At 34.0% G+C, this 15,996-nt stretch overlaps 1 protein-coding gene across 1 annotated transcript in view; it reads right to left on the reverse strand.

Moving 5' to 3' along the window:
* LOC145249632 (guanine nucleotide-binding protein subunit beta-5a-like) overlaps positions 1 to 15,996 on the reverse strand; it is a 73,711-nt gene that overhangs the window by 23,212 nt on the left and 34,503 nt on the right. The window contains exons 3-5 of the mRNA XM_080111381.1: positions 15,179 to 15,220; positions 11,991 to 12,067; positions 4,033 to 4,159 (exon numbers count right to left, since the gene is read on the reverse strand). Of these exons, the coding sequence (XP_079967507.1) occupies positions 4,033 to 4,159; positions 11,991 to 12,067; positions 15,179 to 15,220 (246 nt within the window). The remainder of the gene's footprint in view (positions 1 to 4,032; positions 4,160 to 11,990; positions 12,068 to 15,178; positions 15,221 to 15,996) is intronic.

Consider the following 15,996-nt stretch of genomic DNA (forward strand, 5'->3'; position numbering starts at 1 on the left):
GATAAAGATTGAAAAAATTAGATTTAAGTGCATTAGCATCAGTTTGGAAAATAGGCCAGTTTTTACAATTACAAGAAAAGTTAACTGCTATCTTGTATATAATAATTAGTGTACGGTCAGAGGTTGTTTAATTATAAAGCCTCCCTGGGTCAGGTATTTCAGTTAGTTAGTAATGTAGAGAGTGGGTCCTATTGTGACATGCAACAAGAGAGGGTGGGAGCTTATTTAGAAAATATGAATCTTGGGATGAGTTATTCTCTTATTTTTGGAACAAGGGTTTTCTCAATAAGAAGCCATCATTAGGATGTAATTCTTTGTTTACTGCTTTATATAGGTACAAAGATTTTTTTATTTTTTATTACATTTTCACCCCAAACAAGGCACATTGCCACTTTGGTGTAGGGGGCTACTATCAGGGACAATAACTACTGGGGTATTATGTAGGGATTTGGGCAGCAAGATGTCGGTTCACGTTGCACTTGAACTTCTGCACGTCAGTATAATTGGGGAAGAAGGAACCTGGAGTGGAATTCCAAAGTCTAGCGGTTCTGGGTGTAGGGGTGGGATTTAGTTGCTTGTCGGGTTTGTCAAGGGTATTTACGTCGTGGGGGCACAACTTGCAGTTCGTCAGAGCATTCACCATTAAAATACTTGTTGAACAGGCAGAGAGATGTAATGTTTCGTTGATGGGACAGAGGCTGAAGCTTAGATGCCAGTTAAGGGCCTATCAGATTTGCGACTCTCTTTTGAACCTTGTCAAGGAGCGAGAGACTAGTAGCAGATGCACCAGCCCAAATATGACAACAATACTCCATACATGGGCGAATGGTGGCCTTATAGAGGTACAAGATACTTTCGGGTGTTAGTAGTTTTCTAGCACGGTAGAGAGAGCCCACCTTCCTTGCAGCAGCAATGGCGATGCCTTCAATGTAATTGTTCCAACTCATGTTTTCTGTGAACGTTAGGCCAAGCAGTTTGAAAGATGTACTCTCAGATAAAGAGTCGTTGGCCATTGCTATAGATGGTAGAGAAGGTTTCTTGTAATTATTGAATGAAACTAGTTTAGTCTTGGCGGTATTGAACGTGACCATCCATTTTTGTCCCCATTCCACTACAGATTGGAGGTCATCCTCTAGTGTTTCTGCCATTTCTTTAGATATATGTTCATTTGTTTTCCTGTCGTGCCTGTTATAGAGTGTGGTGTCATCAGCATATATACCCATCTCAGAGGCAATTTTGTCGGGGAGGTCATTTATGAATATCAGGAACAGTAGAGGTCCAAGGATAGACCCCTGGGGAACTCCCGCATTTATATCATGTTGTTTCGATAGAAGCTAGAAATAACGTTAAGAAAGAAATAGCGACAGCCAAGAGAGAATTTACTGAAACCACTAAAAAACGCATCGAAGCACAAAAATTAGGAAATCGTGACTTCTGGAAAATCTACAACAGTGTAGTAAATAATGGGCAATCAACAATTCCCCCACTAACCAACAATCACGAGGTTGTTTGCTCAGCAACTGACAAAGCTAATATGCTTGCCAGCCGGTTTTCCTCGAACTCCACACTGGACCCTTCCAACCACCCCCTGCCTGACTTTCCTTTGCGGACAGACGCCACGTTAGACGATCTAAAAATCACCCCTGCTCAGGTACATGCTATCATAAAAAATCTTGACACTTCAAAAGCATGTGGACCTGATCTCATTCCAGCTGTGCTATTAAAAAAGTGCTCAGCCGAAGTAGCTCCAGGTCTCTCCAAACTCTACAACAAATGCCTTAATGAATCATGCTTTCCGGGCTGTTGGAAAACCGCTTCTGTAGTACCAATATTCAAGAATTCTGGCGAAAGAACTGACCCATCAAATTATCGCCCCATTAGCCTCCTCCCACTTTTCGCCAAAATATTTGAGACCATAATTAACCATGCTCTAGTCCAGCACCTTACAGATGCTAAACTTCTGACTGACAAACAATATGGATTTAGACAAGCCCGTTCCACAGCTGACATCCTCACTGTAATCTCTGAACGTATATACCATTCACTGGACAAAGCGGGGGAGGGCAGAGCGGTAACTCTAGATATATCTTAGGCTTTTGACAGGGTATGGCACAAGGGTCTCCTCAGGAAAATTAAATCATACGGTATCACTGGTAGAATACTTAGCATAATTAAATCCTTCTTAGATAAGAGAAAAATCCAGGTTGTCCTCGACGATCGAACATCTAAACAGTGTGATATAAATGCGGGAGTGCCTCAGGGGTCTATTCTTGGACCTCTATTGTTCCTAATATTTATTAATGACCTCCCCGACAAAACTGCCTCTGAGATGGGTATATATGCTGATGACACTACACTCTATAACAGGCATGACAGAAAAACAAATGAACACATATCTAAAGAAATGGCAAAAACACTAGAGGATGACCTCCAATCTGTAGTGGAATGGGGACATAAATGGATGGTCACATTCAATGCTGCCAAGACCAAACTGGTTTTCTTCAATAATTACAAGAAACCTTCTCTGCCACCAATAGCAATGGCCAGTGACTCCCTGTCTGAGAGTACATCTTTCAAACTGCTTGGCCTAACGTTCACAGGAAACATGAGCTGGAACAATTATATTGAAAACATTGCCAGGGCCGCTGCAAAAAAGGTAGGCTTTCTCTACCGTGCTAGAAAACTACTGACACCTGAAAGTATCCTGTATCTCTATAAGGCCACCATTCGCCCATGTATGGAGTATTGTTGTCACATCTGGGCTGGTGCGTCTACTACTAGTCTCTCGCTCCTAGACAAGGTTCAAAAAAGAGTCGCCAACCTGATAGGCCCTGAACTGGCATCTAAGCTTCAGCCTCTGTCCCATCGATGAAACGTTGCATCCCTCTGCTTGTTCTACAAGTATTTTAATGGTGAATGCTCTGACGAACTGCAGACATTTGTGCCCCCACGATGCAGACACCCTCGACAAACCCGACAGGCAGCTAAATCCCACCCCCACACAGTAGAGATCCCTAGATGTAAAAGATCTTTCTACTCCAGTAGTTTCTTCCCCAGAACCGCTAGACTCTGGAATTCCATTCCAGGATCCTGCTTCCCTAATTGTACTGACATGCAGAAGTTTAAGTGCAACATGAACCGACATCTTGCTGCCCAAATCACTACATAGTGCCCCAGTAGTTGCTGACCCTGATAGTAGCCTGCTACACCTGAGTGGCAATGTGCCTTGTTTGGGGTGAAAATGTAATAAAAAAATTTAAAAAAAAAAAAAAAAAAAAAAAATGTACGACTGTCAAGGACAATCTGGAGTTTTCTCTTATCTAAGAAGGATTTAATTATGTTAAGTATTCTACCAGTGATACCGTATGATCTAATTTTCCTGAGGAGACCCTCATGCCATACCCTGTCAAAAGCCTTAGATATATCTAGAGCTACCGCTCTGCCCTCCCCCACTTTTTCCAGTGAATGGTATATACATACAGAGATTACAGTGAGGATGTCAGCTGTGGAACGGGCTTGTCTAAATCCATATTGTTTGTCAGTCAGAAGTTCCTAATTTTTGTGCTTCAATGCGTTTTTTAGTGGTTTCCGTAAATTCTCTCTTAGCTATTACTTCTAGCTTATATGTACTTCTGTCTGTTTCAACTGGACTTATGTCGGTTAAATCTGCGGTATGCATGCTGCCTTTGAGCAGTGGCAGTAGTGCAAGTCGAAGTAAACCATTGGGGAGAATGCTATAAAATTTCCGCATGGGAACATGCGCTTCGATTGCAGTTTTGAACCATTCGGTGGTCTCGTTAGCTAAACAAAGATTGTTTATATGTGTTATACGTGTATAGTTGGGGTTTAGATGCTGAGAAACCATATTAATCTCTTTTTTTTAATAACATCAATGATGGATCTGTTAATATTAAGCTTCTTTCTGTCTATTTTGTAAAGTTATTCTGAGGATTTCAAAGACTTTCCTCTCATACTTTGATAGGCAATATTTAGTTGCAAACAGTGGTGGAAATCTATTTTGGTGTTGTTTACCTGTTGATCTGAACTTGTAAATGTACAGCATGAGAGATAACTTGTATGAGTAGCAACAGCTTTCTTTTTACTGGCGGGATCTTCATCTAGACTCAGGGGGTAAATAGTACATTTATTGTCCAAACCTCTGGAAAGAGAAAACAAAAGATTTCAAAATCATTAAATATCTACATTTTTTTCAAGGCAAGCATCAATTTCTGAAAATCTGAATTTTTTAGTTACAAATTTCATAAATAATCTAGAATTTTTCTATCTTTCCTGAATGTTAGCCAAATGGGGGAAAAAAAACCCAAAAAAAAACCCACAATGAATTGCATATTCTCTCTGAAGAACTTTACCACATGATTGAGAACAGAATTTTCACCCAAGTGGTGCTTGTTCAATTGAGTCAACACATTTGTGGATTAGTAAGTTAAACTGAAGCACTTGCTAAAAATATCTTTAGAGCTGGGTTTTTTTTGTTTGTTTTTGCATGGAGGTTTTGCTGTCTTCCAATATACAGTGCTTCATATCCTCAAGTGGTCTCTCATTTGATGCTAACCAGGCTCAACAAGAATCGGTGAGTCAACATGATTATGCCAGTCCAGTCAAATAATAATCAGTGCAAGCATTTCATTTTGAAAATAAGTTTCGTTTAAGTCATCCACACCTATATAAATGTATAATTCTCATAGATGTTTGTATAGACTATTATTAGACTGGGCTACTGTTCAGAAGAAATGGAGAAAATTTAAGCTATTCATAACTATACAAGTCTGAATTTCATAAAGAAATCTTTGTAGCAATTTGTCAAGATAGAAATCCATCCATCCATAGCCTTGAGCCCCTGGAGCGGCATAGGCCATCCACAACTTTGTAGATGGTTTTTTAGCAAGGAGTCCTTTTTACAGGTTGAGGATGCTGGCCCCATGCCCAACCTTCCCAGAAGGTACATACAGCGCCTAGCCTTCCCAAATAGTCACCCATCTGGTACTGGCCAGGCTCAACGTTGCTTAACTTTGGTGATTTGGCGAGAACCGGTGTGTCAATGTGGTTGTGCCATACCAAGACAGAAATATTCATATAATAAATAATACTTTTTTTTTTAATTATTTGTCTACAGATGTTTTCAACATTATATTTCTCTTCTAGTAGTGCGATTGCATTTTTTCATTTATTTAGCATTACAAGTTGATTTTTTCTTTTTAGATAATTGTTATTTTATCAACTTGCATGAAAAGAGTTATGTAAAAGATGCTTAAAATAGTTTGAATTATGCAAATAGCATCAGTAGTTCAAAAGTTATGAGAATTTTAAGTGCCAAAATTTAGGGTTTTTTGTGGACATTTTTCTGTAGAAAAAGTGGGCTAAATTACGGACCTGAACATTTCAAGAAATTCGGTAATTTCGCCACCATTTATTTATTTTTCAAGCTATTCTCATGAAACTTGGCACTCTTATGTAAAATTGTGTGCTCTTTCTGATTATGCAGTCATATCTGATGTATCTCTTTACCATAAGCCATGAATTATATATTCATATGTACAAATTTGAATTTTTTTTAAACTGGCGCATGGTATCATACAGTGGGTGTCTATTTATGAACAAAACTAAGTATTATAGTGGTATTTAAATATAGCTTTATTGAGAATAAGCATTTTCCTGCCTCCTCACCAAAGGAGAGTTTAATCTTGGGTGTAGCCATTGAATGCCTAAAGCGCATTCATGGGTGGTATTTACTACTTCCTTCAAAGAAAAAAAAATTGAGTAGATATGAATTAATCTCAGAAATAAATCAAAGAAAAATTTTCATATACATTTTGGATTTCTGTAAAAGATGGAAATTCCCATAGTCGACCAGAATTTATGCATTTTGGGACCAGTCCAATTGTTAATTTTGTTAATCCCCTCTATGCAACCCTAAATCGTACTCTACATGAATCCTCAATGTAACTTTCACAGTACCAGGATACCAGGAATCCTGATAAGCAACAACTATATATTCACCAGTTGATGGTAATTTTCGTCATTTCTATTCTGTTGTTTTACTGAAAATTCAATTATGTAAACAAAGAAATAAAACAGTAATTTTTTACCTTGTTTCCACTTTAACATTTAAAATTACTTCTATAGGTTTTAAGATATGATGAAAACGAATATTGCATTTAAATTTCTGCAAATAAATAAGGATATTAAGCAATGTCATTTCTTATGTTATCACTGGTGGCCATCTTGATATGTGCAAGCACAACTCCAAGAAACTATGCACAAACATGCATACCTAGATGGCCACCAGCAATAACGTTAAAAACGACATTGCTTAATATCCGGAAAGCTACTTATTTGCGGAAAATTTAAATGCGATATTCGTTTTCCGTATACCTGAAAATCTTTAACGGTAATCCTTTTAAAGAAAAATGTTTAGGTGGAAACAAGGTAAAAATTTACAAAATGCATCACAATGAAATTCTTTATCGAACTGCCTATTATTATTATTATTATTATTATTATTATTATTTAGATATCCTCAGTTAAAAAAAACAAAAAAAACTAGTTTGTTTTACAGATTCGAAAAAATAGTTTTGACAATGAATTAAAAATAAATTTAAGTTTCACTATATCTTTTTTTATTTAATTGTTGGGTAAAAGTACAGAATAGTTAACAAAAAAACACCCTTCCTTCCTCATGTTAAGAATGGGTTTCTAAATAATAACGCTATTATTTCAGCATAAGTGCACAAGTACCTTTTATTTGTTATGTATTTGTTGTTTTTTTTGTTGTTTTTTTTTTGACCACTAAAAAACACAATTCTACCTTAAGTACAAATAAGTAGTTAAACGCATGTACTTAGTACATTTTGATGTTTTTTAACGCTTTTAGTGCATGTGTACTAAAAGCGTTAAAAACAACAAAATAGTATTGTTTGGAAATCAAATTTGAAAAACTTGAAAATAATTTTTTTAAATTGACAAACTCAGAATAAAAAATGACTAGTCTAGTAAGACGAAAGCAGAAACAGTCTTCTATTTTTAAGAGAATGCTTTAATCAGCTCAGCGAATAACATGCTTAGCGACCGTTTTTCCGTAAGCAGATTTGATTTCTATAAAAGATAACATTTGAAATAAAATTCCGCGCAATTAATAATTATCAAATATTTATATATTATACATGATAATAATTCTGAAACTATTATCTGTATGAAAATGGATGATATATGCAGATTTATCTTATCAATTTTGAAATATTCTTTGTCAACTTTGCTCGGTCATAACTTTGCTTCCTATCGTCGTAAAAATAAAAATAAAACACTAGTAGAGATGGACTTCTTTGTTTATATAGCCTGTAAAATTTCAGCCATATCCAATCAAATTTAACCCCACGCATGTGTCTCCAAACGTAACCTATAAAATGAAAACATTGAAAAAAGTGTTTCCCTTTTTGTCGTCATTTTTTGACCAATTTTTCATTTTTAACTTGGAGCATAAAAACATTGAACGCATAAAAGAAAAATAAATTAACATCATTGGAATGCTTATTATATTCCCTTTTCATCAATGTAATTCTTTTAAAAATTGACCAACAAATAAAAAAGATATGACTTGTTGAAGCACATTAGGTATGTAATATTGCCCATGTCCACGAAAATACAGCATACACTTGTAATGCTAATTACAATGTCTTCTTATTGATAACTAGTAGCACTAACCAGCATTGCCCGGGGCGAAAATGTAACATATTTCTATCTCTTTTTCTTGGTTTCCGCCTTCCTCTCCTCACTATCTTTTTCTTCTTCCCATCCAACACATTACTCTTTCTGGACATAAACGCAGATAATTTGAATAATAAGTCAGCATAAGAGAATTAACTCCATGAAAAAAACAAGTTATTTCGCTTTAGTTAATGACTGGGAAACAGATCACACATATACACCCCCAACAAAATCTGTACCAGTTTAGAGTCAAAGAATGAATATTTTTTTTTTATTTTAGAGAAGAAAATATCAATCTTGTCAATGTTTATTTTGTAGTGTTAGAGTTTTAGTTGGACATACACACAGGCAACTGCTGTTTGTATAATAGATTAATCGTACTTGCCTAGCCTTGCCAAGAGTCTTTTTATTTTCATTTGTTTTTTACTTTTTTCTTTTATTAAATAGGATTTTACAAATTAAATTTAATTATTACAACATTGTTTAGTCATTAAATTAATAATCATAATGGTATATACATATTGTTACAACATCAAATGAGAATACTGTTAGTGTAAGCGTAAACTTCAGGATATTCGTCTAGTTCTTTGACCATATGATTTTATATTCAGTAAAATGAAATAGAAGTCACTTTTGTTAAATGTTAACATATACTGCCATGTTGTTCTTTTAATTTTAGCAGGTTCTAAAAGAATACCAATTTACAGAAACAATGATTATATTTGTAATAACTAATTTAGAAAGGAAATTATCTCCCTTTTGGGAATTTTTCAGTTTATAAAAAAAACTATAACTATATTGTACAAACTGGTCCAAAAAGAAGTTATCAAACAGAGCTTTAGAAAATATTGCGCCACTTTGCAGGCGCTACAAAAATAAATGATGTTCATTTGCTCAATGTGTGACAGCGTCTATGAAAGTGATTAAACTGAATCTATTATGTTCTTTCTATTATGGTGTTATTTGTTTGTTCTGATATTGTTCTTATTGTGTTTTATTGTTTTCAATGTAACTAAAGTGAAGAACACGATGTATGGTATTGTTATTAATTTAGGTTAGGATGCTGAGACTTTCTTGTGCTTTTATTATAATTTTTACGCATACAAGTAAAATTCTTTTGTATATCATGAATGACTGTCCTCAACCGATTTCAAGTTAAGGTCAGGTAAAGAAGTGGAAGAGGCAGTTAACGTTACAGACTAGTTTTTCTTGAATATGCTGGTGATAAAGAAAAAAGAGCCTCTTGATTAATCTCCCTTTACTTTTTGTGCACGGATTACTTCCCTTTGAGCTATAATAATTATAAAACAACCACAGTATGCAACAGTTAGATCCCTGTGTAGGTTTTAGTAGAACAAGCATTTCTTCAAGCTAAACAGATTCTGACTTCTTCCATTACTATTTATTCTAGCAAAATCAGGATGTAAAAATATGGTGAGAATAACTGAATTAAGAGTCAACCAAAAGTGCAGACAGGTCATGACATTGGAAACGATTTTTCCATATTTTTCTTGATACAGCTAATGGATCTTAACAGATACAAATAACAAAAGAGATGAAAACGAATCTACTCATCACTATTTTCTTTCAGGTTAAATCTGAATGAATCTCAGACATTGGCGACTACAATCAAGACCGTCTTAAAAGACAAGATGGCCGGTGGGCAAAAATAATTTAATCTGCTGACGTCATCACGGATAGTCCATACCGGTGACACCGGTAGTCACCGGTAGGCATTCGTAACGTCTTGAAGTCAGTGTAATATTTCTTTTTTTTATTAAAATGCCTTCATGGTGCATCGTTCCAACTTGCTGAGGAAATTATCGTAAAGGACCAAAAAGTGACAGTATTTTCATTTCCGAAAGATAAAGAATTATAATGCAGTAAAAAAAAAAAAAGATTTTACACCATCTCCATTCAGCAAAGTAAGTTTTAACGTGCTCCCCCCCCCCTGTATTTAACACGATGTAACTATAATTTAATTCAATATTATCATCCTAAATGTTCTACCATTCAAAAGAAGAAGCTTCAAATAAATTGCTAATATTAAAAAAAAAATTTTTACAGCATACAAAACTAATGAAAATGCGAGGCAACATCGACTCTTTAAAACACGATTTTTTATAGCTGTTGACACACGTTTTAAAAATCTAACAATAATTTATTTTTCTGAAATTTTTCAATATTTAAAAATAAATTATGCCGGCTGATAAAATTTTTAAACTTTTTTTTAAAGCTAGAAAGATAAAATTTAAAAATACTTATTTTTATATATATATATATATATATATGAAACTAAACTAAAAAAAAAAAAAAAAAAACGCGCGTTCACTCGTGGTCTTAAACAGTCTTGGCCTTCGGGACCAGATCAAAGTGTAGTATCTGTTCTCCAGATGCTGCATTCTATTTCTTGTTCTCTTTCGGTGGAGGAGAAATCCTTCACGACTGAGACAATTTTTATTTTTGTACCTTTTCTCCACGTTAAAAAACGACCCTGGTGTCTAACTCTGTCCCGTGGGGAGGCATAGTAAATAAGTACAATTCATTTCATTAACGTAATTGGGTTTGTATTACTGTACACATAGATTCGAAAAAGTTGTCAAAAATCAATATATAACAAATAAATGTTATCAAAGGCAAGATAAGTTACTTTTCTACCAAATATTTTTCGTGTTTTTATTCAATGTAACATGTTTATTCAGCTCGAAAAACAGTGTTTACCGATGTATTCGAAAATTCAAGATGGCGTCTGATTCTCTCTTTAACACGGTAAGTTTGGGATAAGGTGTTATAAATAAAAAACTATACAACATACTATTAAAAACCCGCCGAATATATGTCAACCTATGTCACGGTAACATATATTGAGCGAGTTTTTAACAGTATTTTATCCGGTTTTGTATTTATAACACCTTATCCCAAACTTACCGTGTTAAAGAGAGAATCTGACGCCATCTGGAATTTTCGAATACATCGGTAAACACTATGTTTTTCGAGCTGAATAAACATGTTACATTGAATAAAAACACGAAAAATATATCCAGTTTGGCAGAAAAGTAACTTATCTTGCCTTTGATAACATTTATTTGTTATATATTTGTTTTTTGACAACTTTTTCGAATCTGTGTACAGTAATACAAACCCACGTATTTTAAACTGAAAATATGGATATAAAAAAATGATTTTGCATGTTATTTTTGTTATCTGGTGAAATAATCTTAAATAAGAAACATGATTTTTTCTTTAGGTTAATTTTTTTACTGTGCAATATTTCATGAATTTATTAAAAATATTGTTTTTGATTTTGAAAAAATATTGTGGTTCATTTTGATTAAAAAATATTCATTTTGATTAAAAAATATTCATTTTGATTTAAAAAAAAATATTCATTTTGATTTAAAAAAAAAGTTTAATTTTAATATTTGTTTATTGTCTTAACTCATATCAAATGTTTTGCTTGTGTTCTGCTTCAAATATTCATAATCTTACATGCATAATTTTCATTTAATTATATTAAATAAACTTCAAGTTTATTTCAAATCAAATCGTGTTCCTTCACTTTTTTAAAATGTAATTTATAAGTAATTAAAGAACGCATTCTAATCTTTAAAATCTATAATACAACGAAATATTCAATTGCTTATAATATACTTAAACAAATAACGTGTTTTTTTTTATTATTTTTTTATTATTAATATTAGATGAGTTTCAGTATAAATCGTGTTCTTTCTTTATTTCTTTATTTTAATCCAATTTTGAAGTTTTGTAACGTTGTCTGTAAAAATTACTGTTCATTATTGACAGTCTAAGAGTTCCACATATCTTGCTTGTTGGGACCTCGGCGATGACGTCATTTTTTCAGCTGGCCGGCCATCTTTATAACGAAGGCCACGCTACAATTCAACTAAGAATGTTAGTGAACAAGTGTTCGTACAATCTCATACATTTGTTAGCAACTTTTCATTTGTGTTAACTATACAATATGATTGACAGAAAAAACAATGCAATTACATATGAATTTTTGCAAAATATGTTCAAACTTCTTTATTGTCTTCGAATCTTCCTGTCACACCTAGCATTCTCTAACACTGCACCCGTGTTGTTCACGATTTGGCAATCACTGCTGTAATAGCATTGATAAAAGGTATGAACCCCTCATCCCTAACTATTGTTATAAAATTATGAGTATTGTATTTTGACATTAAATAAATCAAAAAGGGCAGATACGCTATAAAAAAAAAACAATCAGACCTAAACTAAATACTTACCCACAAGCAACTACAGTCCCTGAAGGTCCATAGGCACAAGCCATTACCCAAGTGGTTGGCATGGTAACCGCATGTTCCTAAAAAAAAGGTAACATAAAAACTTAAATATCGAAATAATACTCAATTCTAATGTGAAAAGACCTGCAGTTCTTGTGTACATCACCAATGTGCTGGTTTAAAGCACTTTGATCTGATGATATATCGTGTGTGTGGAGGATAATATGAGTGTATCATAAACAATATACAATAGTTTGATGGAAAGATGCTTCTGTTCTCCAATATTAATCAAATAAGACATATGTCATTCTCCATTAGTCGGATTAAAGAACTCATCTTGGCAATATAAGTTATGTAACAATAGTGTGCAAACCACTTCTTAAAGAATATTTTTATTACGCGAAATATCAAATTTTTTACTTAGAATGGACAGATGAAAATGTTTCAAATTTCATTTTTTAAGTTATTGTTAAAAAAAACATGAAATGAAAAGAATATTGAAAATTATAGCAGGGTTAACAATATACTTGAGATTATGTAGCTTTCTTTTATTCATACCAAACATTACCATCTTTCAAATGTTTGTGTATAGACAATTACATACTTCCTCACCCAAATGAAGACAAACATTTTTTACTCGTCTCTATGAAAGTATATTTCTGCAAAGATGTTGTTTCGCAGTTATGAGACAATACTAGCATCAAAATCTTATAAATTTCTTAATTACAGAACAATACTTGCAGCTAAAACATTTATTTAAAATATTTATTGAGATGGGAGTAGAAAGTTCATGTCCTTGAGTTTAAGAATAATACAAGTTGTAAATAAATCCAAATCATTTTTCATTTTTTTGCGTAAGTCATTCAATTTCATAAAGTTCTAACTAAAAATTATTTTTGTTTTTTATAATGAAAACTAACTTTTTCCATAGCTACCAACGTAATAGATGCACCGAGACTAAAGCTGCTTTCAGGAACGCCAGCAACCACTGTAAAAGAGTAATAAAAAATGCAAGAGAGCTATATGCCCAGTCTGTTAAATTCAAAGTAGCTGATCAGCGGCTTGGTTCCCACCAATTTTGGCAAATAACAAATAGGATCCTGAACAGAAGTGTACGTTCTATCCCAACCATTATCAATGGACCAGAGGTCATCTCGTCAGCTTCAGACAAGGTCAAACTATTTGCCAAGAACTTTGCAGCTAATTCTACCCTATGCGATGAAGGCCATCAACTCCCCATATTTCCTCCTATAACACAGAACACGCTAGGTAACATACAGATATCTGTACATGAGGTCGCCAAGCTAATCATGAACCTTGATTCCAGTAAAGCAACTGGCCCTGACGGCATCCCAATTATAGTGTTAAAAAAGCTTCAACCAGAACTTGCTCCCATACTTACGAAACTGTTTAAACGTTGCCTTTAGGAGAAGTGCTTTCCAACACCCTGGAAAACTTCATCAATATGCCCTGTATTTAAGAATTCAGATGATAAGTCATCTCCCTCTCAGTACAGACCAATAAGTCTCCTGTGTGTTATGAGTAAGTTGCTGGAATCCATATTAAATAAAGAAATAGTCAACCACTTCAGCAGAAATAACCTTCTTAGTGACATGCAATACGGTTTCCGTTCTGCAAGATCTACCGCAGATGTGCTAACGGTTATATCTCATAGGATTAGTGAATCTCTTGACATGGCTTCCTTTCTAGGGCAATTGCTCTTGACATATCAAAGGCCTTCGACAAGGTATGGCATAAGGGTCTACTTCACAAGATTTCCAGCTACGGTATAACTGGAAATGTTCTCTCTATCATTAAATCGTTTCTCTCTGATGGGCTCATAAGAGTAGTGGTTGATGGACAAAAATCAGAGGCCTGCAGTATTAATGCTGGAGTCCCTCAAGGGTTCATCTTGGGCCCAACTCTCTTCCTAATCTACATCAATGATCTCCCTAAACACATACTTAAATCATTCGTTGACATCTATGCTGACGACACGACCATCTACGGCAACACATCAAAAGCCGTAAATGACAAAGCTCTCTCTGATTCTCTCTCCTCTGATCTCGAGCACGTGGTTCAGTGGAGGAAGATGTGGCTGGTTACCTTTAATGCATCTAAAACCAAACTCCTATCTTTACATCTGGCATCAATTGAAATGAATGGCACTTGTCTAGGAGAAGCCCCATGTTTTGACAAACTTCTGGGCTTGACCTTCACTCCTGATCTGAAATGGAACACGTACATTAAGTCTGTTGCCAAGGTCACTGGAAAGATGGTGGGATCCTTCTACCACTCCAGAAGATATCTGACTACTGATGCAATTCTCTATCTATATAAAAGCCAAGTACATCCAAAGATGAAATACTGCTGCCATATCTGGGCAAGAGCTGCTAAAAACAGCCTATCCTGCCTTGACAGAGTACAAAATAGACTTCGTGGCTTAGTGGGGGATGCCCTCTTCTCTTTCCTGCAACCTCTCTCCCACAGAAGTGACGTTGCAAGCCTATCTTTGTTTTATCGTTACTTCCATGGCAGGTGATCGTCTGAACTCCAATCTCTGGTCCCCCCTCACCAATATTTTACGAAAAACACCCGTCTAGCTGAATCCACTATCAAAAACTTTCCCCACTCTTTATTTATGCCTAAATCAAAATGTAGATTCCATGAACAAAGCTTCTTTCTTAGAACTGCACACCTGTGGAACTCTGTTCCGTCTGCCTGCTTCCCACCTGACTACAACCTGGATGGCCTCAAGTCCAACGTAAACAAATTCCTGATGAATTAAGTAGACACTTTATTAAATCTCCACACTAACGTACTGTACTTACAATAGCCCTTATCCCTGAGTGGCTTCCGGGCCTTGATAAGTGGTGACCACTTCATGTAAAAAAAAAAATGTTTGGAGTAGAAGTTTTATAGGTTATTCAGTTTTTACAGGCAACACCCATGCACGAATCCTAATAGTTAAAAATAAAATAGCTAAATTTTGAATTCATAATATCACTTCAGTTTTGGAATCTTCACAGTGAAATTTCTGGCTCGTAACATATATATATATATATATATATATATATATATATATATATATATATATATATATATTAATCACATATCAATGCATGATATCTTGATATTTTCAAATATAAAGATATTCTGTTAAATTCTTTTAAATATAAATATATACTTACTTTATTGGTCGTAAAGGCATCCCATACAAGCATTTTTCCATCCTGAAACAGAATAAAAAATATAATTAATTTACAATTTAAAAAAATCAGCTATAGAAATAAAATAAGAAATAATTACTCACAGCAAAACTTTTCTCTTATCCAACATCTGATGCCTGGATAAGGGAAAACTGATGTTAAATGAAGAGAGAGAGAGAGAGAGAGAGAGAGAGAGAGAGAGATGCACGTCATTTTGTGTGAGGTGTGTGAAGCCAGAATATGATCATTAAAAATTTCAAGGGTTGCTTAAAATTGTCCAATATTCACTGACTCACAAAATGACGAAAAGTAATTGAAACAAAAACACCGAAATCTTTATTGTCTGCTTATTAAGTGAGGATTAGCTTTTTCAAAACTGATGATCATCACTTAATAATGACAATAAGATTTTGATAGGTTTTGGTTAACATTAATTTCCGAGTAATCTTAAAAAATAAATGCCATCTGTCATTATTTCAAAACGAATCATTATTGGATAAAACCACTATAATTACTGGGAGAAGCAAAAATTATGTGTAGTATAATTAATTTTTTGCTAGTTTTTTTTTGTTTGTTTTCAAATTATGGTACAATCTACTTTAAAATTGCATAAAAAATATTAAGATTTTTATTTAATTAGAAAATGTAAGTGACTGAAACTATACAAAAATAAAAATTATATAATAAATAAGTGTAAATTCTCATTGTTTTAATTTTGACTTTGACACTTTCAGTTTTAAAGTTTATTTATTTAAAAAAAAGAAAACAAGGAAAATTCTATTGCACAAAAGCACAAATTA

This window comes from Euprymna scolopes, chromosome 28 (genome assembly GCF_053919585.1).
Source record: "Euprymna scolopes isolate OS-2025 chromosome 28, ASM5391958v1, whole genome shotgun sequence".
NCBI classification, from domain to species: domain Eukaryota; kingdom Metazoa; phylum Mollusca; class Cephalopoda; order Sepiida; family Sepiolidae; genus Euprymna; species Euprymna scolopes.